At 42.4% G+C, this 21,497-nt stretch overlaps 2 protein-coding genes across 3 annotated transcripts; both read right to left on the minus strand.

Annotated features, from left to right (window-relative positions):
- Nucleotides 1–1,181: 1,181 nt before the first annotated feature.
- On the minus strand, nt 1,182–11,357 carry LOC118232915 (interferon regulatory factor 4-like). 2 transcript variants are annotated; one of them, XM_035428161.1, is made up of 9 exons: nt 11,269–11,357; nt 10,488–10,551; nt 9,343–9,529; nt 7,858–7,949; nt 6,584–6,722; nt 5,121–5,228; nt 3,893–4,249; nt 2,744–2,856; nt 1,182–2,074 (listed from the first exon to the last, which is right to left on the minus strand). In XM_035428161.1, the coding sequence occupies exons 1-9, from the start codon at nt 11,316–11,318 to the stop codon at nt 1,928–1,930; spliced, it is 1,257 nt and encodes a 418-aa protein (XP_035284052.1). In that variant the 5' UTR covers nt 11,319–11,357; the 3' UTR covers nt 1,182–1,927. The 2 variants fall into 2 exon arrangements, with proteins under 2 accessions (XP_035284052.1, XP_035284051.1); XM_035428160.1 differs by having other exon boundaries at nt 10,488–10,687; nt 11,269–11,351.
- A 1,973-nt stretch (nt 11,358–13,330) lies between these two features.
- On the minus strand, nt 13,331–20,973 carry LOC118233047 (dual specificity protein phosphatase 22-B-like). The gene is made up of 7 exons (XM_035428368.1): nt 20,779–20,973; nt 18,944–18,977; nt 18,567–18,649; nt 17,658–17,707; nt 15,548–15,622; nt 14,130–14,301; nt 13,331–13,884 (listed from the first exon to the last, which is right to left on the minus strand). Exons 1-7 carry the CDS (start codon nt 20,797–20,799, stop codon nt 13,753–13,755), a joined length of 567 nt encoding a protein of 188 aa, XP_035284259.1. The 5' UTR covers nt 20,800–20,973; the 3' UTR covers nt 13,331–13,752.
- Between the last annotated feature and the right edge of the window lie 524 nt (nt 20,974–21,497).

Below are 21,497 nucleotides of genomic sequence, written 5' to 3' on the forward strand. Positions count from 1 at the left end.
ATTTAGATAATTTCCCATTTCAACTCATGAAAAGAAATTCAAATTTGAAACCTCATGGCCAAAAATAAAAATCTGTGTAAAGCACCCAAAAAAAAAATACATATCCAAAATAAAACGGTTGCTGTTCTTGAACCCATTTGACTACGTGGATAATCCTGGTCTCTTTTGACAAGGAATCCTTTCAATTTTACTGAAAGAAACTAACAGAAGCTCAAACACATTGAAAGTGGAAATTGCTTGTGGCTGTGTCTGGTCAGCTTATAAACACAATGGAGCCACAACCACAAGGCTGGATAAGTCATGGTTCAATTTGAATGATAATACCACCAAACATTAGTATTCTGTATTGCTTTTTCATGTCTAGGTGCGTTTCCAAAAGGCCATTTTGAAACTCCAAAAGGACACTTGGAAATCAAATGAAGTTATGGCTTTAAATGTGTAAAACACTTTATATTGTATACTGTATGCTGGTGGAAGCAGCGTACTGGAATCAGCTCCCCTTCCCCTCTCCCCTTCCCTTTCCTTGCTCTGCCCTCACCACCTTGGGTAGCAGCAGGTCTGGAAGATTGGAGAAAACAACTACATTAGCTATCGATTTTACTACTCCATTGAATGAGGTCTATTTATTGAAGTTTGAGTCAAATACCCCGCTCCCATCAATATGTCAAACACATCCCATATTGTCATGCCAAAATTATTTATTATTTGAAATCAGACCTACTCCTTATTTATAAGAACATTGAACAATAATAAAAATATTTTGAGAATGTATTTAGATGCTCACCAATAGGATGTTAAAATAGGATCAAGTCTGAAAATGTCCTCTGCTGTTTTCACTGAAATTTTTACTCATATGAGTGATTTCTTCCAAGGCCTCCAAATGCTGAGTCTTCTATTTAGACTTAGGTATTGCAAAGTGTGTGTACTGAAAAAATCATGGTTTGCTTAGGCAGAGGAAACACTGCATGTCCTTTATTGCAAGCCTAACAACCTATACACCATTAGAATCATAATTTCTTTGGCTAAAATTTCAGCCATGACTATAATAGCTTGCCACTGGCCGACTACTTAGGATTCTTATGATCCTGAGAATTTTAAAGGACCACAGATTTTAAAGAGCATGTGGGGGTGGGGGATGTTAATAGGTATGGTACTACTGATTAATTCCATGGAGTCATGTGTGTATTTTGTCAAATTATTTAATAAAAAAGTAAAACAATAACAATTTTCTGCATACTGTACAGTTATTAAAAGATATTACATTTTCCATTTTAAAAAACACAAAAATACATCTCACATTCACGTCCTACAATACAAGTAATTCAGTTTAACACCAGCTCAGAGACTTCTGTTTAGTTTGAGCAAAGGCTATAAAGACTACTCAAACTGATTTAAGTAAGCTTCACCCATGAAAGCTGACTAATTTACACAGTGTAATTCAGACATGCTGTCAACATCAGAGAGAGGGAGAGAGATAAAGAGGTTGGGGAGAAAGAAGAGGAAGATAAAATGGAAATGACAGAGAAAGGGAAAGACAAGGTGACAAGGTGAGAGAGAGATTGGAGGGGGTTGGGGAGAGAAGAAGTAGAGCATGGAAGAGAAAAATAGGGAGAGAGAAATGGAGAGCGAGAGTCAGTAGGCTAAAGGGAGAGAGAGGGAGGGAGAGAGGGCGAGTAAGAAGCAGAAGGGGAAAGAGAGAGAGAAAGTGAGAGAGAGGAGAGGTAGCATGAGGGACAGAGACACAGCGAGAGCCCTGCATTGTCCTCTCCAGCCCCGAGGCTTAGCCCAGTCCCCAAGACCCAGAGAATCCGCAGCGTAGCGATGAGAACTCCGGCAGGCCCGCATCCGAGTTCCAGCCTCGAACACTCCGGAGCGGCCAGCGTCTTTCCATAAAGGCAATGTGCGGCTTTGCCGCGGCCGCGTGCCGTCACTCCGGCATGGCGTGGGGGTGGATGGGCCTCTGGTAGTCCTCCGTCGGCGAGGCCGACTGCTCGGGCGTCTCATACCCGCGCCCGTAGTGCCCGCCGCTCTGCTGGGCGAAGTACAGGAGCTGCTTGGCGAACACGGGCTCCACCTTGAGAAAGCAAGCAGGCACGGTGACTAATCAGACATTACTAATCCATCTTTCCGCTAAAACAGCAGGCCGTGAATCACTGCGGTGTGTGGGGAAGACCCGGCGCTTCAGTGAGTAATCAGAGCTACGAACATCTCACCACCAGCACCTTTTTACATGTGTTAATATAATGTGGGTCTGCTGCTAGTCCTCACACTGCAGTCTGATGAGAAGCTGGAGGAGATCAGGCATTGAGATGTTACACTTTAATTGATGGGCAAAATTATACTATTTCACTATGTATTAATGTACGAGACATACTTATATGGTACATATATATATGGTATTATATATATATATATATAAATGTCAAGAGAATAAAAATGAACAATTATAATAAGCAAGAGGCATATGATTTGGGGAACAAAATAGGTTATAATTGCATAAATACATTTTAAAATAATGTTTTCTGTCAAAAACGTTTCAGACACACAGCAGGTGGCTTGATACAAAGAATTAGAATGATAGAGATGTAGGCCGTACAGAGGTAGCTATCGTCCTTTTTATAGCCATACAGCCTGTGTATTACCATCACTTTAATGATTTACTTCTCCAATTAAAGTTTCTTTGCCTCTTTTCTGTGTGGATGGTCAGGTGACTTATGGAACAGGTGAACTGTGTGAAACGCACCTGGGCAGTTATCAACTTGCTGTGCCGCTGGGGGTCTGGGTACTCATCCCCGAAACTGAGAACTACCTGGAATTTGGGCGGTGGACGACCTTGGTAGGCGTAGCCCTGGAGCTCTGAAGGGCATAGAGGAAAGAGAGCAGACCAGTGAAGGACCAGTGCTTATCCATTCAGTGGAACAGGTCAGCTAACAAGCCTAGCTGTAGAGTACCAAGTCCTCACCATAATGGTGGATAGAGTCTCTTTCATCTGCTATAATTTATTGCCTTATTTCTTTTTTTTCTTCTGCAATTCAAAGCAGATGAGAAAAAAACATGCAAGAAAGGGGAAGTCCAGCAGATTTCTAGAGAAGGTTGTAATGAATGGTTATTTGTTGCCAAGTCCCTGTTCCTGTGGAAATCATGACTGATCAGCAATCCTGCAGTTGGTGAACAGAGGACGAGAAGTGACTGATGTGTGGGTGGGTGGGACCTGTTGGAGACTCTGGGAGATGCTGCTAAGAAGATGACAGTTGGGCATGCAGATTAACTCTCTTAACTAGTACTGTCGGTGTCCTTATTTCCAGTTACTGAACTCCTGAAGCAGTCATAAATATATGAACATGTGACAGGCACATGCAGGAGACATAAAGGCAGTCCTACTGAGCAAGACGAGCACCTTATACGACGTTTTATTAAACTCTAAATAAGAAATAAGCAATGACTCCTCCCTCTCTGTTCACATCCATCCCCGCTCAAAAAATATCTATCCAAACTCAATAACGTAGGCTTGTCGCTAATGACTAATCACCTCGATATTTCTTATAACTGCTCCACATGCATATCTCAGCCTCGTAATCAGCTCAAGTAATGGGGAAAGAATTCAGCGTGAACAAGGACCGTTTGCAAGGGAACACTGTGATGAAAATCCGCATCACTTTTTCCTGCAGACACTGAATGCAGAATTATCACGGTTGAAAGGTAATAGCCTCAGAAAGATCTTGGGTTGCCCCCTCAACCCACCTAAGGAGAATATGAAACAGCGAGCTGTACGTAGCCCACGGTGAATATCTGAATCCACCAATGGTGACATATATTCCAACAGCACACAGTATTGACATTTTTCAATGGACTGAAACTCACATTCTTTATATAGTAAATCAGAAAGGCTCACCGCTGAGAAAATGCTGTGTGTCAAACAGCTTACAGGTCTGCTCCTTCTCCAGTTTGTTGGGTTTATCGGCGTACGGAGCCAGAGGCCCCTCCCAAAAGACACGCCCCTGGCACAGCCGCTTGGCGTACAGCCCGTCCTGGGCCAGCCACAGCTGCACGCCCCTCTCCAGGGCGGTGGGCAGCTTCTCCGCCCCCTTCCTCTGGGACTGCGGGTAAGGGAAGGGGAAGACCACCTGGTCCATGCTGCCGTAGGGTCGGTCCTCCGGGGACGTGGAGATTCGGCAGCCCTCCGGGCTGGTGGTGGTCACCTCCTTGACCAGGGAGTCCCGGTAGAACAGGGAGACGTGCAGGCGGCAATCTGGGTGGGTGCAGAGGCGAGAGGCGGAGTGAGGCATTGTGGGTATGTTTTCACTGTGACCTCGGATTGCCAGCTTAACAACCTACGCAAGTTTGGAACATGGTTCGGGAACCCCCAAACCCAGCAAAGCTTCTGAGGCCACATGGATCGCCTCATCAAAAGTATATCTGAGGGGGAAAACAATCTTATGCTGGACAACACTGAATATGTGAGCTAAATGTTTCATGTAGAGCCAAATTTTGATTGATTCTCTGAATTTTTCATTTCAAAATAAATAACATCAGAAGAAAGAAATTTTGCATTTTTTTCATTTTTAAAAACCTTTTCAAATATTATGTCATAAAACACTGATGCTGACTAACAATGTTTTGCTGAGTGTGTAAATGATACATAGTTCCACATTTCTTTGAAAAAGCACTTAAGAAAGGAAAACAGTGTGTCATCAAACAGGACTCACATAACAAAAGCCAGGCTTATTTATTGAACGATTTCAAGGAACTATGTGAGTCCCCCAGCTCTTGCTAATTAGATTCGACAAAGGAAATAATCATGTGAAAATTATGTGAAAATGGGGAACTACTGTAAATCTTTTCCTCATTCGACATGATAAGCTACTATTTTTGTAGCATACGGCAACAATATGTGCCACTGAAACAGAGAATGTCCCATGGTAAAAACAAAACAGTCAAAAACAAATCTACAGGTATCACACTGTAACCAGTGTAAGCAGTGAGCTTTGGAATTGAAATCCAGTGACAGATATAATCAGGAAGAATACACCCAGGACCCTGTATTCTACCTACTGATTATTATTCTACCAAAGTGTGTGTGTGTGTGTGTGTGTGCCTGTGTGTGTGTGTATGCTCTTTACCGGAGAAGGCCATGGCCTCGGCTGATCTCATGCTGGGGTCTAGTGAGAAGGCTGGGGGCTGAGCCTCATTGGGGGAGCAGGTGTAGAAGGACCCCGTTATTTGATATCCTATCAACACAGAGGAGAAAAAGACTTCATTAGAAAAGTACCCACTTGTCCTTGGCCCCAGTTCTGTCAAACTGCTATTGATCTACAAACTGCCCCAAGAGCATGAAATAATACAAGTCTATTTCATACAATATGACATCATCCATATGGTGGTGATTATAATGAATGCTAAACATGCAAGAAACAGCTGACAAACAAAATACCCTTACAGTACTTTTTTAAATACAGTATCCAAAGGAAACTGCTGAGAGACTGAATCCCTCCTTTGTCTTCCTGAGACTTTGAGCTTTGATATGATGTCACCAATTCAGATGAATGAGGAAGTCATTACCCATTACATAGTATGGTTATTATTATTTTACACGCAACCAGCAAACAGGTTCTTCCCATGTTCTAGCAAAAATACTCAAAAAATCCCCTTTGGCCTCCACACATCAGCCTTTCCACAGGTGATCTGAGCCCCTCTGATTCTTCCACACCTCCAGTGACAGCATGATGTGGGTTCTGGATTGCTTAACCCCATCATTGCTGCAGGACAGAGCTTCGAATATTCAGGGCAATAAATCTTCAGAGAGTATCCCTTCCACGCAGTCAACTTTAAGTTGCTCAAATTTTTCATCCAGACAATGAGTCATTTTAAAACAAGGAAGTGGATTGCCCTGACAGATAAACAGAACAGCTTAAGTTAAGTTACATTAACTTTCTGCTTCAATAATGTAATGCAATGTAATGTAAGAGAGCAGAACAGCACTAATCTTTACCCGGGGTCTTCAGCACAGGCCACAGCACACTGAAGAGGTTCAGGCTGAAACAATTGTGCCCATTTGTTTTCTTCTACCCAGTAAAATTCAAAATCTCTTAAATGTATCACTGAGTGCCATCCACATCTCTACTGTGAGTAAAATAAATCCCTGCCATTCTAAAGTGGACAGAAGCCGGTCAGTCTTGGAAGACTTTGTCAAAGGAGATGTGCAGGGCTTCACTTGGGGATGTCTCATAATACCCTACTTCCCCCAGACCCAACCACCCAACCAACCTCACCATTCTTGCGAGGCTTGTCCCCTGGGCATGTCTCATAATATCCCACTCCCCCCAGACACAACCATACAACCAACCTCACCATTCTCACAAGGCTTGTCCCCTGGGGATGTCTCACAATACCCCACTCCCCCAGACCCAACCACCCAACCAACCTCACCATTCTCACAAGGCTTGTCCCCTGGGGATGTCTCACAATACCCCACTCCCCCAGACCCAACCACCCAACCAACCTCACCAATCTCACAAGGCTTGTCCCCTGGGGATGTCTCATAATACCCCACTCCCCTCAGACCCAACCACCCAACCAACCTCACCATTCTCACAAGGCAGTGCCTGCCAGGGCAGGTTCCGTGGAGGGTAAGGGCACTGGCCAAACTGGAGCTCTGTGGGGGTCTGTGGATCTGGCGTGTAGTCCCTCCACTCTCTCCTGTCATGGGAAATGTAGCTGGGCATCTGGGAAGGGGGAAGGGCAAAACTGAGCTTCAACACAGATTCCACACACCCAATCAGATGGTCAGCTCCTGCATTCCTTCCATCCTCTCTGCTTCTCTCGATTCCAGTTGGAAAGGTGATTTCAGTAGTGCAGCTTATGCATATTCATGAAGAGGTGTGCCTAGAACCTCTGAAAACAGAACATCCATTTGCACAATAATGTCCTCTTAATGAATACTCATAACATTAGACATTTTCAGGTTTAATGGTGAGTTATAATGATCAGTACGATATGTATGAAGCTGACCGTCTGGTTAGTCTACAGAAATCGTGTCATTCCAGAAGATCTAGAACACATATTGGCATGGAAACATTGATGCGCTAAGCAGTCCAGAAGGTTTAGATATTGGTTTCTAAATAGAATGTCTCAGCGTTAAGACCTCAAATACATTCAAGTTAAGTTATTTTTAAAAACATTTTGTAGACATCAGTCATAATATCTTGTTGTATCTTCATTCATAAAGGTCTTCAGACATGAATAACCCCACTCAGGTTGTATGTGTGTGGCATTTAGCATCTAACATTTAATATTGATGAAAGCGTAAGACCTTTTTGGTAACAATTAACTACATGATTTTGACTTTGATATAGTTTCTAGTTCGGTTTAAGTATTAAGCTACACTAGTAAACAAAAACCTTATTAAAAGGGCCTGATCCATTATTCCCACAATTATTCACCCTTAAAACAATTCCTTGTCACAGTGCATATAGGCTATTCATTTCTCCTCAATATTAATAATTCCCATAAACAGCTCAGGAAAACACATCCCCTCAGGCATAAAGGTCCACCTGAGAACTGAACCCACAACCCTTTCAGCAAACTGAACCAAACCCAACAACTGGCTACCAAACCTAAGAGAAGGGTACTTCTGATAGCAGGAGTAGCTCCAAGGGGGGAATGTTTGAGCTCCAAAGGGGAGTGGCCAAGCTCTAAATTGGCAGAGTTTAGTTTAACCCTAACCTTCATCTTTGGAGCTAGGCCACATCCCTTTGGAGCTAGGCCCCAGGCCTTTGGAGCAGCTCCAGGCACCAGAAATGCATACTTGGCTCCTAATCACGAGGCGATGCAGTTTGGGCTCGGAGCGGGCGGAGTCACCTGGGTTTGCAGCTGTGAGTATGAGGAATGCATGGAGTAGCCGTGAGAGTTGACATGAGCCGGCGGCTCCTCTGAGCTCATCGCTTTGGCCACTGAAAGAACGAAGGAACGTCAGCACACTGTCTTTACAGCGACACGTTCCAGCTCAGCCAAACTTCAGGGAGAAGTTACAATCTAACCACAGTGGACTTCGCACTTCTTTTTTGACTGATTAAATTAGTAGACAGAAATTATGTTACGTGACCTGATCTACACAATATTTTGTGGTTCCTGAAAGATGCAATGAAAAAAAAACACAGAGTAAGACTTAACAAAGATACAATGGCAGGGAAAGACAATTGATAGGAAATTCAATTTTTTAAATTGATCCATGTTATAACAGTGCTTTCCAACATAGGCCAATTTATGAAATTCCTTTATAATACTTTACATAACCTAATTTCAGACAAAACATGCTACTTGTGCTGTAAGAAAACTTTCCACTACAACTGACGGGTCAAACACGAAGTGTGTGGTGGTTACACGGAGCTGCTTTTTTGCACAGACAGTGCGTGAGAAAGAGCCGAGCCAAGGCTTCACACTGCTCCACAGAAATGGCTCTAAACTGAGTGCGGCAGCGAGGTTAGGCGATCGTGCGAGTTTACGCAGTCGGAGCTCGGCAGTGCTGCGTTTCGCACCGCGCAACTGAAGCCCCGCTAAAAAAAGCACCCAGCGAGCAGGCATCGGCTTCCTCTGCACCTCTGCGCTTCCTGCTTCAATGAGCATGATCAAAAACAAGACACTGTACTTCTGACGTCTCTCGCCCAGAAGTGAAAGAACATGCTCTCTCCTAGTGTAATCTCTGGCCATTAATGTGCAAATACTTTTGAGGCCTCTCTTAGAATCGTTGCTATGGCTAAATATAGACAGAGGGTATTTACCACCTGTTTAGATTATGATACCTTTTTAGTTGTCCCAACAACCAACAATCACTTATCTTGACCATTGTTTTTAAGAGTTGTTTGTGGGATTTTCTTATGAGGTGAATATGAATACTCTGTCATGTAATTGGTCCTAAAGAGGGTTTTGTTGCCCTTGCTTTTCAGGATTCAGTATTCTGTATCACCAAAAGCCCTCTGAATTGCCCGGGATAAGAGTATCTCACAAACAATTACTAAAAATAATTAACAATATAAATGATAACTAAAAATGATAATACAAGTCAGAACACTTTTCATACAGTGGAATCTGATTCTAGTGATATGACATTTAGCAAACACAAAAACAAAAAAAATCCATATTCATTTATTCCCCCCAAAAATACGGAAACTACCCCCCAGCAACGCACACACATGATAACAACCCTGCCCCCATCACACACAAACACACAGACACACACATACACACATACAGTACACACACATACACACACACACACAAACAAACACACAGACACACACACTGTGAAATGAAGTGCATAAACAGGAATTAATCTGCGGTGCTTGCCTTTTTTAGCACCTTCGGGAATAATCCTGTAAACTTTGTAGGGATCGGATATATCCAGCTGGCTCCTGTCCACCAGTTCATCAAAGTCATTGCTTTTGTTCAGGGCACACCGGAGGCGTGTTTTCCACGTGGGAGGGTCAGGCTTGTCAATCCCTTCTCTGAACTTCCCTTTGAAGAGTGCCCAGGCCTGCGATGAACAGTTGGTCAGTTACAGTGGACTACTTGGAGCAGCAGCTTTTTACAATATTCCCCACAGAGTAAAATGTTCAGCGTTATATCAATTCGTACAGAGTACACATGGGCCTGTTGGACTCATATATACTCTGTTAGTGTTGAATGAACACTGTGTTTTACTGTGAAGTTAGATTCTTACAGAAATTGAATATACTGCAATATACAGTAAGTATATGGATACTACAATGTTGTAAAATATGAAACATGCAATATTTCTAAATATAGTATTATTACATTTTTCATTGCATGTATCTAAGATATATTGCAATATCATGGCCTGTTGCAATATCTTACTAATATAATGTATTACAATGTATTTCAGTAAAATGTATTTCTGTAAAATGGAGTGATGGTTTTGACAGAACCGGTCCAGAATTACATATACAATAAGCCCAAATAAATCAGCTGCTCTTTTTAAGATATGGTAAATGCATGTTGTTAGTTGAATTCGTATTTTAAAATACAGTGCAGTGCAGTGTGCACCTGTGGCTCAAATAATAGTTTCACAATTGCGTTGGCAGAAGACGTAGCCAAGCCATTCTGATCCGGTTCAGCACTTCAGAATAAAGTCCGCATCGACTATTTTTATATTTTCATTTTTCCAGCAGTAAAAGCTCAATTTCGTCAAGCAAAACAGTCAAGATGACTTTAAAAGACGTCATAAAATAATTCGTCGCCCACTAAACAGAGCGGAAAAGGAAAATGAAATGACAACATGCAAATGAAGCTAAATCTGCCCTTGAACGACCGTAGCCTATCCATCCAATTGGATCTGCACATCTCAGAATCGGTCAACTGGCTGTCACCGCATAACTATTTGAAACTGATACTGGCTATTATCGCAGTTACACATCTACGCAGGTTCTATCGTAAACACGCCGCTGCGCGCATTGGCTGAAATAGGGCCATACCTTGAAGAGCGCGGCATCCTCGTCCCTGTTGTAGTCCTGCTTGCCCGCGTGCTTCCACGGGATTCTGAAAATGGTTTTGTCGTCACTTTCCCAAACCAATCCGGGGTACTTTCCGCTGTCAATCTGGTCAATCAGCCATTGTCTAAGCTTTCCATTGCCACAAGTAACTGACGTGCCGTAGTCACTCTCTAAATTCATATCTGTCAAAACGCATGCAACAGAATGGGTACATGGAGACATGTCGAACACTAGCAAGACACATTTATGTCAACCAGGGAGGATTAGCGTGGTTAAGTCCAGAAAAGCATAAACGATTTACCGGCATGCGAGAAAGGAAACAACTGCATGCCAGACTTCATAACAAGATAATTTACAAAGCAGAATCTTATGGTTTTAGTTAATAGCCTACTAGTGCCGTGTTAGCTAACCCAGCACACTAAAGCAATCGAAATGTCCGAAAGGATAGTCTAATTTACAATTAAATTCTATCATGGTATTAAACAAACACCATTATTTAACTTCTTCATCAGCATCTGATTAATATGGACATTTTCTAATGGCAACACAGTTTGTAATTTATATTATATAATGTATTGATGGGAACACGATGCTTTTATTTAACTCCTAGAAGATGATTGTAGCCTGCTTTTACATAACGACTACCATGTATGATCACCGCCACTGTTTCCACTACCTCTCTGCCCAACACTGACGACAACCTGTAGGGGCATAAGCTCGTCCGCTTGCCATCTGCTCATAGCACGGAGAGGAGTTTTCTTACCTTTGAAAGTTAGAACCCGGCACGCTCTCAGTGTAATCACAGGACAACATTAAAGGAGGAACTTAGTGCTCATTAAATAAGCAAGTCGGTGGGGGGTAGCGGTAGGGAGGAGCTTCGTCGAAATCATCACTGTCTGGTCTTTTCAATGAAGTTCTGTGAACCTTATCGCACTTTAGAAGCTACAGAAAACACAAGGGAAATCCCTCGCTAACGGCAAATTCAAGCCGCATAAAGGCAGTGGAACAAACAATGTGCTATTTTTGAAATTCAAAACACATTTTTTACACGTTGTTTTCGCTCTATTTCCAGACATTTTTGTATTGCTTTAATTTTGTAGTTTTAATTAACCAAAATCAATTAATCAAAATCTTAATGATCTGTTATTATTTGCTCAGTCTATATACAGAACAAAAAAGAAAAGAAAAAAAAAACCTTAATACAAAAATTATTTATTCCTAAATATGGCACAGACGGGTAGCGGTCTGTTACCTTCTACGTGCATACAGTGGGCCAGATATTTGGCTTCTGTAATGTAAACTGGTCAGTAATGATTTGTCATACGTTATAGCAGAGGAGAGGGGTGGGAGGCCTCCTCCTGCTGGGAAAACATAGTAACTGCAACTGCTAGTCCAGTTACGATGCACGACATGTCAAACAAGTCAACAGTAGGTCTGCAGCTACAGTTCGTCAAGAAACAGTTCACTACGTGTCTTTCTTGAATGAAAACTCAGACCACTCATTCACCATTAAAATGCAGAACATTTAAATATTAATACTGATCCAATCCCCCCAAACTCATTGGTTTTATGAACTTTCATGAGGACAGTTTTACTTAAGACTCTCATAACATGACAGTAAGTGACAGGTGGAAAACTCACATACAGCTCAAATTTCAGACTGGGTTTACTAGAACAATAAAACCATACCAAAACCAAAACCATACTAAACCATGCCACCTGAACTATGTGCTTCCTAATAATACCCCATTATCTATTTCCCTCTTGCAAATATGAATTCCACTTTATGTCATAGGAATATGTAGACTGCAACTCTTAGCTGTGACCTGATAACTTCACGTGTGTGTGATGGCATCATCAGCACTTTTCATAGCATAAAACCTGCATGTATGCACATTAAGTAACAAGCATTAGTGTCTACTAAATGCTTCAATGCAAATGTAGAAATGTGGCATTTTTTATTGTCGATGAACAACTACTTTCATGCTTTTATAACTAACATCATAAGTGGTTGGAAAGTAAAAATGTGTACATTTTGGACATGTGTAATACTATTTATTCGCCTGCTTCTACTCACAGAAGTCGTCGGTTAAAGTTAATGCTGTTAACCTACGCACAACAAAAGTATGTTGCGCGTAGGTTTTTTTATAAATATATATTTTTTTGACACCTTCACACGTGGCCACCCTTGCTTGCATATGCTGTGAACAGGAAAGAGACAGTGGCCACGGGGATAAAGGGAGAACCAGCCTAGCTCTGCGGTTCCACCTTCATTATCATTAGTTAGCTGGTGACACCCTTAGAATATGAATGCGGCCCCAGTATGTGGTTTCAGGAGGTTAATGAGTTCCAACAGAGTTCTCCCCCTGAACATTTAACCAGGGCTTCTGTCCCATTGACTGCTCCAAGCAATGCATATACTGATGCATCATAAATGACTAAATCATCCTAGCTGAGTAAATTTATGTTAATTTAATCAAGCAGACACTCTCATCCAGAGCTACCTACAATATAGGAGAAACATTAGTGTATTCACCCAACTAATAAGAACAATAGTGCCCCAGCTGCCAGACAAAATGTCCAGCAAGTGGAAATGAGATATCACTCCATTGAATGTCAAAGAACAAGAATACTGCATAAATACAGATTACATCCGCAAAAACATACAAATGACCTAAAACCAAATAAATACCATAACCATTTCACATGATAAAATGGAGGCGATGCAACTCACCACTGTATAAGAGTGCTCTCTTCATATACAATAAGAACCATTCACATGTGCTACAAAGTTGAAGACAAAGAATTGTGCAGGAAACAGTAGGTTGTGATTCCAGTCCATTTTAATTTATACTTAGTACAGAAACAAGTGAAAAAAAAAAGTTTGTATTACAAAAAAACTGCATATAGAAATAACAAAAGCACATTCAAAATGTTCCTCTATTTTTTTTTTGGAGGGAAAAAAACAACCTCAGTACATAGTGCACCTCTTCACATTGATTAGGAAGTAGATTTAAATAGTGATTTCCCACACAAACTGAGTCACATATCACAAAAAAAACAATTGCTTCATTTAAATTAATGCCTGTCTCCTTCAGCAATAAAGGACCAAAAACCCAAGGGTCCCGACCAAACACTTGTACAAAAAGAGGAGAGGTATGGCAGTGTACTCTAACTGGCTCTCCAAACCCAGTAGTAGGGTGTCTGTGGCACCGTCCTGCACCATCTGTGACTGTAGTGGGCAGCGTCAGGTGTACGTCATGCCAAGAGAGGTAAAATCTGCACTTTTGGCCTTGGGCTTCTGTGCCAAGAGAACCTGGATCGCATCCTCATCATTAAAGGGGTTCTCTTTGTACTTCTCCTTCAGCCATGTCCTGTACTGGGGTAAAAAAACAAAACAAAAAAACAATTTCAAACACACTTATTTACTCAGAAAACTCTGGAATCAACAGAAAATCATGCTTCAAACAAACAGCCTAGTGATGCAAATTGACAAGCACGGACTGTTACACCCCTAGTGATACCTCACCACTGCTACATCAGGAGATCTGATCAACAGCAGGGCAGGGGCAGGTCAGATGGCTCCACTGAGTGGGGGAGAGCATGGGCAGACTGTGCACTCACGTGGATGGCCTGCGTGCTCTCAAAGTCCTCCAGCTGCCTCAGAAAGCCCATGTTGGGGCCGGCGCAGGGCCGGGCCACCCGAACAGCGCTCAGGGCGTCCTGCCAGCCCAGCCCCGTCACCGTCATCAGGTACGCCATCACCAGGGTCACACTGCGGGACACGCCCGCCAGACTGCGCGTGTGTGCGTGCACGAGTGTGTGCGTGTGTGTGCGTGTGTGAGCGAGCGAGCGAGCGAGAGAGAGAGAGAGAGAGAGAGAGAGAGAGAATTCAGACTTTTAATCTCTTCCCACAGAGAGAGAGAGCGCCAGGCAGACATACAGATAGACAGATAGATAGATAGATAGATAGATAGGAACAGGGAACAAAAGGAAAAAAGTGAAATGGAGAGAGTAAGAGGTAGAAAAGATGAGTGAAAAGATGAAAATAACCAATATTCACAGAAAACATAGAGGGAGGTTAGGACAAATCCTTGAGAAGAGAGACAGAGAAAAAGGGAAGAAAAAAAACACTGAGCAGAGTGCCAATCACAATAGGACAGAGAAAGGTAGAGGTGGCAAAAAGAAAATAAGCAGTAACACAAGAGACATTCACAGAAAGTGGCCCTGCTTTTTGAAACACTTCCTCTTTTATGACAAAGCTAAGGCAAGCCAGTTCAATGCTCCTGAAGATGCAGCAGTCTTCTCTCTGTTTCAAAAAGCAGGGCCACTGGCTTGCCTTAGCTTTGTCATAAAAGAGGAAGTGTTTCAAAAAGCAGGGCCACTTTCTGTGAATGTCTCTTGTGTTACTGCTTATTTTCTTTTTTATTGGCAAAAAGGAAAATAAGCAGTAACACAAGAGACATTCACAGAAAGTGGCCCTGCTTTTTGAAACACTTCCTCGTTTATGACAAAGCTAAGGCAAGCCAGTTCAATGCTCCTGAAGATGCAGCAGTCTTCTCTCTGTTTCAATGCTAGTGTATTACTACACATACAAGGCCAGCGTTAATGTTTCTGAACATGTAGAGGAGCATTCCTTTGTCGCAGGACCCCCATCAGAGACAAGCAGCCTATTTGCCTATGGTGTGCCACCAAAGAGCAATTTGGGAAGTTCAAGAATAGGTTGACTTTAACACCTTTTTATCTGTGTTCTCACAGGGCTCCGCTTGAGTTCACCAATGAGGTGACGCTGGTTGTCGGAGTGCTTTCAGTTTTCTTTTGGGGAGTGGGGGCGAGTGTGTAGGTGGTGGATGGTGTCGGGCTCAACCCACGTTGCCTAGAAGCATGTAGCCCCCATGCAGCATCCAAACCCTTCTTTCATAATGTAAATGCTGTACATGGAACCCCCCCACCCCCCCAACTCAGCTGTCCATCACACATCTCCATGGTAAATGGTGTGGGCGGGTGGGTGGGTGGCGGTGGTGAGTATTCCAGGCACTCACCAGTGGACCAGGCAGCCCTCCCCTTTCAGACGAGATTCGTGCATGAAGGAGATGCTCTCTTTGAAATACTGGGTCCTGTGAGCATGGGAGGAAATTCCAGGGGTTACAGCACCCCTATAACAATCTAAGAATCACTCCCCCCCAAAATTTCAAAACTGGGACCCAATAACATTCAGTACTCTAAGCCATTACGATAGACGAACCTCACATTTGTGCGACTAATAAACAATAATAATAATAATAATATTATTATTATTATTATTATTCCGAAGGCACAGGGGGTTGAAATTAATTTGTGCATATCTGAAATAACCACTGTAATTGTTCACAATCGTCTAAATCAGGGGTGTCCACACTTTTTTGGCTTGCGATATACTTTTCCAATGGCCAGCCCAATGTGATCTACCAACCAGTATACTGCCCACATTTTTTCATATAGGGATGACCGGGGGGAACCGACATCGGAGCAGGGAGTCATTGACAAGCAAATTCATTACAAATTACAAAAATTTATACTATGTTTTGTGCTATGCTATCCTAATTATTGTGTTGTTTGTGCTATACTGTGTAATTCCGTGCTATTCTGTGTTGTTCTGTGCTACGTTATGCTATACTGTGCGGTCCTGTGCTATACCATGCTTCTATGTGTGATACTGAGCTGTTCTGTGCCATGCTACACTGTTCCAAGTTATGTTCTGCTATACTGTGCTATTCTGTGCTGTTATTCTGTACCATGCTGCTTTGTGCTACGTTCGGCTATGCTGTGCTGTTTTGCATTATGCCATGCTGTGCTGTGTTGTACTGTGCTGTTCTATGCTGTGCTATTCTGTGCTGTTATTCTGTACCATGCTGCTTTGTGCTACGTTCGGCTATGCTATGCTGTTCTGCATTATGCCATGCTGTGCTGTGTTGTACTGTGCTGTTCTATGCTGTGCTATTCTGTGCTGTTATTCTGTACCATGCTGCTTTGTGCTACGTTCGGCTATGCTATGCTGTTCTGCATTATGCCATGCTGTGCTGTGTTGTACTGTGCTGTTCTATGCTGTGCTATTCTGTGCTGTTATTCTGTACCATGCTGCTTTGTGCTACGTTCGGCTTTGCTATGCTGTTCTGCATTATGCCATGCTGTGCTGTGTTGTACTGTGCTGTTCTATGCTGTGCTATTCTGTGCTGTTATTCTGTACCATGCTGCTTTGCGCTACGTTCGGCTATGCTATGCTGTTCTGCATTATGCCATGCTGTGCTGTGTTGTACTGTGCTGTTCTATGCTGTGCTATTCTGTGCTGTTATTCTGTACCATGCTGCTTTGTGCTAAGTTCGGCTATGCTATGCTGTTCTGCATTATGCCATGCTGTGCTGTACTGTGCTGTTCTAGGCGGTGCAGTTCCCAGCCAGCAGATTGACGAGCGATAAAAACAGAGCTGGGCTGAGGATGAGGCTCAGATGCAGCACAGAACTGAGAGCTTCCTTCCTGTACACCAGAGCCTGAACATTCAGCCGGAAGCCATTGTCTGTTTCTGTCAGAGTTTTTTTTTTGATGTGCTTACACATACACATGTGCATGTGTGTCTGTGTGTGTGCCTCGTGTGCATACGTGCATGATTTCCTCAATGTTTGTGTGCATGCATGGGTTTTTGATTGTCGTGTGTAAGTGTGTGTGTGTGCATGTGTGCTTGCGTGAATATGGGTCAATATAACGAGACATGGGTCAATGTAATCATTCATAAGCAACCCAATCATTCTTCTGAGAAAAATAAATGTTAAAAAGGTGTTTTACCTTTTAAAGCACTTCAAACAGTACTTTTCCCAAGTACATAAAAAAATTTTTACACAGCGCTCACATAGCACAATTGCTCCTCACTCAGTTCATCTCCTTGAAAGCTTAAAACGTAGCAGGCTAGCATGTCTTTGTAATGACTCTAATATGCCTATAAATATTAAGATTCTTAGACCGTTGCATTTTCAGTTGCACAAATAAATGAACATTGTAACTGCAACATATTTTCTAACATATTCCTGAGATGAGATGCTGTTATGGGGCTGGCTATGTTCAGGAGACTGAATGGACTCCTACGTAAGTGCATTACTACAACGGAGAGGAGTCACTTACAGGTTCTGTGTGGGCAGATCAGCAGCTGGAATACAAAGATATGTCATCTCCTGTGGGCGGAAACAAAGCTCGATGTTACACACTTTTACACACGCATTACACACTGTGGCACGCTTTACACGTGGTTACAGAGACACTCAAACCTGAATGAGGGAAAAAAAAGTGTGCAATGCAATTTAAAATAGCAAACGTCCAAGCAGGTCAGTTACTTCCTGAAGAAGCTCCTGCCCTGCATTTCCATTTGCATTTTTGCGAACTGCACAATGAGGAAACACACTTTCTCCAAAAAAAAAAAATGCCCGAAACATGGGCTAGGCTGCACAATCATGTAGATAACGTACAGGTTTTGGATTATTTTTGTTTTTGTAAGACGTCTGAAAAAATTGTCAGAGGCAACGGAAACATATTTATTTGCAGGTTCCTTTCACATTATCATCGGAATATACCTGTACTACAGACTAAGCCAAATTGTAGGACTTAAAAAAATACCCAAGCCAACATGCTTTAAGAGGTGGCACCAAGCAGACCCCTAAATGGAACCTTGTTTCATCCAGACATTTACCCTGGATATAACCCATCTGAGGTGCTCGGTGTAAAAGGGAGGAAAACAGAGATTAAAGACCTTTTTTCGATTTCTATCTGGTTTCTCGCGGTAATAGCTGCACTTAGAGGAAGGATGTCCATTTGACTGTTACAATCTGGGAGAGGAGATAGCGTGAGGTGAGTCCCTGAGCGAGCAGATAAGAGCGTCAATTCCCAGGAGACCCGCCGAGGAACCGCACGGCAGGCAGACTGCACGCGGGCGCTCCACCAGCCGTGTCAGCCAATCCCGCCGCGGCCCTGACCTCCCCGCCCATGCAGGCGAGGCCCCCGCAGCCAGCCGGGGGGGGGGGGGGGGGCGTCGCGTACCTGTAGCAGCGGGGCAGCGCTGTCGTGAATGGACAGGATGTGCGTGATGTTGTGTCTCGCTAGCTGCTCTCTGTCTCGTGCGTCTGCGGGGTAAAAATGAGAAGAACGCAATTCAGTCAATTTATGCAAACTCTTCCCTCATATCAACGACACAGTCCTGCCACGGTAAAACGCTGCTGCAGGATGGGTGACATACATATGTCCAGGCTCATGTACATATGCCATATTATTATATTCTGTTCATATGAGTAGATCACAGTTTATAGAAGAATAAACAGAAAAAATACTAATCTAAGTTTACTAATTTTTGGGAGCCAAACTTCATTAACCATAATTGTTCTAAAACGTGCTCAGCTTCCAAGGTAGAAAAAACTTACCTTTGAAGTTCCCCAGGTAGAGCCCAGGTAGGACCTAAAATGAATGCAAACAGGGTTGAACTCCTTGTTTTTCTCTTGATTTAATTTATTATATTCTTAAGTATTTAATTGACCCATCCATTTATGCAATCTGGCCAACATCAAGAATGACTACTTTACTCTAGACTAACCTACATGGCCTTATAGCTAAAATGTTCCCCGACACTTTGGAATGTGGCACCTGTATCAAAATGCACAACTCTGGCCACAATCTAATCTCCTTTAAAACTAACTATGCCTTAAAACTAACCTCCAACTGTTCGGTACTTCCATGGATGAAAATGACCAACTGCCAGTCATGCAACTTCAATCCCAGATCTACGCCCATTTAACAGCTTAGTCAAACTAAGCTAATTAAGCTTAGCGTAAACAGAATGAGACTTTTCAAGATAAGAATTCTGTCATTTTATATTGACTTCTGGAACATAAAACGAACTGTTCTAAAAATTAAATATCTGGCAACCACAACACCTTGGACAAGTGGTACATTACCATAGAAGCAAGGAGTAACTCAGGGTTCAAGGTATAACAGGCAAGATAGCATTTCCTGTAGTCTGATTTTACAGCTTTAATCACAGCTCTCTCAACCTCTGTGCCCACTCTCCAAATGTGTTACAAGGCAACTGCCTATGATCCAGAGAAATCACGCATAATGACTTTAGCATGATTGATCAAAAATGAATGAATGAATGAAGTAGCCTATAATATGATTGTGACAATACAAAAAACAATGTTTCAGTGTATAACATGGGATATTAATTTCCACCTGATTTAGAGTGCAAATATTGACACATTTGGTACAATCAGCATGGGCATGCACAACACTGCGTCATAAGAGAAGAAAGGGTTAATTAAAGACGATGCGTAGCCTACTAAACCATATCCAGTGTGTTTATAAGGTAGCCTAGTAAGTGACTAATTGAGCTGACTCAACCTGAAGTGTGATGATTCCTAACGACTGCGCAACAGATGGATGTATGGCATCTTGCCGCTGGAGGACTGAAATACGGGTTCACTGAAACTTTTAATAAATAAAAGTCACAGCTAATAACAGGGATGCAAACCGTCGCTCCAAGAGGACAGGTGTATATGCTGGTTATATTTTTTACTGTTTTTTAAATTTTTTAATCCAAACAACAGGTCATACTAGCCTACTGGGTTACTTCTGTATCGGACCACAATAAAATGCGGCGGCGGGGGTTGCAGGCGCAAAATACAGTATCGTTATCAGCACTAATGAGGAGAGCACAGAAATTCAAACGCACAGCAACGCACTTTTGTCTTTATATTCCGGCTGAATGTGTATCTGTGTAAGAACATGAATAGCCGCCTACAGATTCTGCTTTCACTGACTCGGGTTTTGAAGCACGCAGTCATTAACAACCAAAAAGGATTCAACAGCACAGCATGATACTCCGGATGAGTTCACCGCCTACAAGTGAACCGACGGAGTGGATGCCAGTGATAGCCGGCTAAATACTATAGATTACACTGTGACCAATATGTTAACACACTTATGTAAAGACATGGTTTTTTATATGCGAAATACATAGCATAATAAGCGATGCAGGGGGAAAAAATTATTAGCCTATCATTTTCGATCATCATGCTAACATTGAGTGCCTCCACTTAATCGTATGAAAACGTTTTATTCGCCACCATGTCTTCTATCGTACCCATGGCGAAAAAACAACTTTCCTATCACTCGCAGAGAGAAAAGTAGCCTACAAGCACAGCTGAAAGAATCTCACAACTTGAGCACCGGTAACTGATCAATCAAGAAATACGTGAAGTACCTTGTTTACTCCGTTTCCCATCTTCACTACAGGCGTCAGTAGCCTATTTTATAGGCTACAGGCGATGCTGAAATGTAGCGTGAAACTCAGTCTCGACGTGCTCATAAGAAACCGCTTTAGTCTACTATTAATACACCATTCAATTACATTCGGCGAATTCCTCGATACTGACCGTCGAGTCTAAATAGAAAGTGAGTGGTTTGTGAGTGTTCTTGGGAAATGTAGTTCTTTAAGTTAGTATTCGCTTTCAGTTACTTGCTTTGCGAACTGCATTTACCAGATAGAAGAGAGTTAAAGACACACTCGTTTAAATGTATGCGCGTGTGTAGGATGGTGTAATGCTAAGTGGAGACGATGCCAATGTTGATTTCGAGGCCGGCTGTGATGTTAGCCTGGTACTGAGTGTTCCTGATGATAGTACATTATGCAATACACGAATATAATACATTTAACTTGCAAAGTGGTATTACTATTAGGCATTATTGGGGCATATTTGTTTACAAATTTACACTTAAATGAGTAAAAGTACAGAGGGTTGCAAGTCTGAACTATGTGTGCCAGGCTACCGGTGTAACACCTTTATAAAGAAAATAAATGATTTGTTTTTTATTTTGTCTCCCTTAACCATGATTGGACTGTTGGGAGGAAGGGCCCAGACTAAGACTGTCAGATGCCCTAAATCCAGAATCTCATTATTTGTTCAGGTCTGGTTTGTGGTC

This window comes from Anguilla anguilla, chromosome 8 (genome assembly GCF_013347855.1).
Source record: "Anguilla anguilla isolate fAngAng1 chromosome 8, fAngAng1.pri, whole genome shotgun sequence".
Lineage (NCBI taxonomy): Eukaryota > Metazoa > Chordata > Actinopteri > Anguilliformes > Anguillidae > Anguilla > Anguilla anguilla.

Coding starts and splice junctions, on each gene's coding strand:
- LOC118233047 (XM_035428368.1), bottom strand. CDS start 20,799: ATGGGAAACGGAGTAAACAAG. Junction 18,978..20,778: donor TGGGAAACGGAGTAAACAAG/GTACTTCACGTA, acceptor CATTCATTTTAG/GTCCTACCTGGGCTCTACCT. Junction 13,885..14,129: donor AGAGCACGCAGGCCATCCAC/GTGAGTGCACAG, acceptor TTTTTACCCCAG/TACAGGACATGGCTGAAGGA.
- LOC118232915 (XM_035428160.1), bottom strand. CDS start 10,685: ATGAATTTAGAGAGTGACTACGGCACGTCAGTTACTTGTGGCAATGGA. Junction 5,229..6,583: donor GGCACTGCCTTGTGAGAATG/GTGAGGTTGGTT, acceptor CTGTGTTGATAG/GATATCAAATAACGGGGTCC. Junction 2,075..2,743: donor GCAAGTTGATAACTGCCCAG/GTGCGTTTCACA, acceptor TGCTTTCTCAAG/GTGGAGCCCGTGTTCGCCAA.